The sequence below is a fragment of the Aplysia californica genome, unplaced genomic scaffold (assembly GCF_000002075.1).
Source record: "Aplysia californica isolate F4 #8 unplaced genomic scaffold, AplCal3.0 scaffold00148, whole genome shotgun sequence".
In the NCBI taxonomy this organism is placed as follows: domain Eukaryota; kingdom Metazoa; phylum Mollusca; class Gastropoda; order Aplysiida; family Aplysiidae; genus Aplysia; species Aplysia californica.
Genome location: NW_004797418.1, coordinates 533,110 through 535,123, shown reverse-complemented (window position 1 = coordinate 535,123; position 2,014 = coordinate 533,110). Strand labels below are relative to the sequence as shown.

General features: G+C 41.7%; 1 protein-coding gene across 1 annotated transcript in view; it reads left to right on the top strand.

The window, feature by feature from the left end:
• Positions 1-1,891, top strand: part of LOC101849370 (prolyl 4-hydroxylase subunit alpha-1) — a gene marked incomplete in the record, with an annotated part of 25,316 nt that extends 23,425 nt beyond the window's left edge. Inside the window, 1 exon segment of the mRNA XM_013081844.2 lies at positions 75-1,891. Coding sequence (XP_012937298.1) covers positions 75-952 — 878 coding nt within the window.
• Positions 1,892-2,014: the final 123 nt, after the last annotated feature.

Below are 2,014 nucleotides of genomic sequence, written 5' to 3'. Positions count from 1 at the left end.
GCTTCATATATCATTATTCTAACCCACATTCTAGCTCTCTTTGACCTGTGTGTATGACGTCATTTTCCCCCCAGTTCTGGAGAAGGGTATCTGGCATACCATTTTTGACAAGACCCACTTCTGTGGAAAGAAGCCCAAGTCCACCCGATTCGCAATGGAACGGGTTCAAGCCCTGAGTCAAGCAAGAGCAGCTGCTGATAAACCGGCTATCAAGATTGTGGGTGGATCAGGAGAGGAACGTCAGAAGGAGGAGCCGAAAGGAAAGACAGGAGAGGAGGAGAAGACAGAAGTAAGATCGGAAGAAAAGAAAGAGGAAAAGGAAGAGGTGAAGGAAAAGGAAAAAGTGGAGGAAAAGATTGAGGAGAGGGAAGAAGTGGAGGAAACGATTGAGGAGAAGGTTGTGTCTGAGGAGGTGGAAGTCCCCACAGAGGAGGTCGTTATAATGGAAGAGGCGTTGCCTCAAGAGCAGGAGCAAGAGGAGGAGAAGGCTGCTGAGAGAGAGGAAAGTGCTGAGAAGATTGAAGTGGAAGTTGTAACAGAGGAAAGCGAAAAGGAAAGTGGGGAGGTGAAGGAGGAGAAAAAGGAAGAAGCAGCTGCTCCGTCCCAGGATGAGAGTGAGAAAAAGGAAGAGAAGAAAGGTGAAGAGGAACCTGTAAAAGAGGAAAGTTCTGAGAAGGAGGGAGAGACGAAATCGGAGGAGACAGAAGTCCCTTCCAAAGATGAGAAATCGGAGGAAAAGGGGAAAGAGGAAGAAGCCGAAAAAGCAGGAGAGGCATTAAAAGAGACAGAAACGAAGAAAGAGGAGGCGAAGGTAGAGAAGAAGAGTGAAGGGGGAGAAAAGGGAAAAGAGCAGGCTGGGGAAGAAGGCGATGCAGAAGAAGAAGAGGAGGCAGGAGAGGGGGAAAAGGAAGCCGAAGAAGACGAAGACGAAGGAGAGGAAACACAGGAATAAAAGAGATAAATAGAACATTACAAAGGTGAAGAAAGAACACGTGACAGAGAATAAGAGAAGACTAAAAGAGAGATGTCTTGAGAGCAAATGAAATTTGGTTATAATTAAAGTACCTATCTGTATGTATGGACACGTTTGTTTTGTTGAAAATGAATCGTTGGTTCAAAGAGCAATACTTCTGTGTTTGTTTAAGAATGGGATTGCAAGATTATATTTGTAGATCCCAACACTGAGTGTGTGCGGCATTGCGTATATCAATGTGAGTTCGTGTGTTTGTTTGTCCAATAATTGTCTGGTCTAATGACTGACGTTTTTATTCTGCTGTTCTTGAGAGGTTTACTGTGGTAAAGGGGGGCGGAGAGAGAAATATAGAACTGGTGAGAAATAAAAACTGAATGAGAACGATGCATTATTTGTCTTGTTGAGAAATGACGTGATCATAAATTTTCTTCGTACCTAAAACTCTTGGGTTAATTTTTTACCGTAGACTACGATCGACTTTTGATCAATTAAGTGTACAAGTCTTTATTTCCGTAGACTTGTAGGCCCTATTAGGGGAATATCACAAAAGAAGTCTCTGATATTGTTATTTTTTAAATTGAAGAATGTGAAGAACTGAGAAGTTAAAAATATGTCTCAGACTCTGAAGACGTCTTTGACTTCAGCAGTGGGATCCATCAAAATCGGTTGTGTCATTTGGAAGCTTACATTTTAAAGATCCTTGTAGGCCAACACTTTAATTTATTTTCTTTTTCTCCTTTTGGTTGGAGTCACCTGATATAAATAAGTACCGGAATTTAAACTGTGCACACCTCTGCATCCAGACCCCAGTGCCCGCTTTTGTTTTTCCCCTACCTATACCATACACAAGACATAATTTACTGATTTTACATGTCATCATCGTCTTCCCATTTTGAAGTTGTTGTAAGCATTTAATTTTAAAAAAATACTTTTGTTGCTTTTCGTTTGTTTATTTGTTTGTTTGTTTTTGTTGCTTGTTCGAACTCTTATTGTGTATTTGGGGATGATTCAGAAGGGAAATGTTGAGGGGTGGACGGGGGG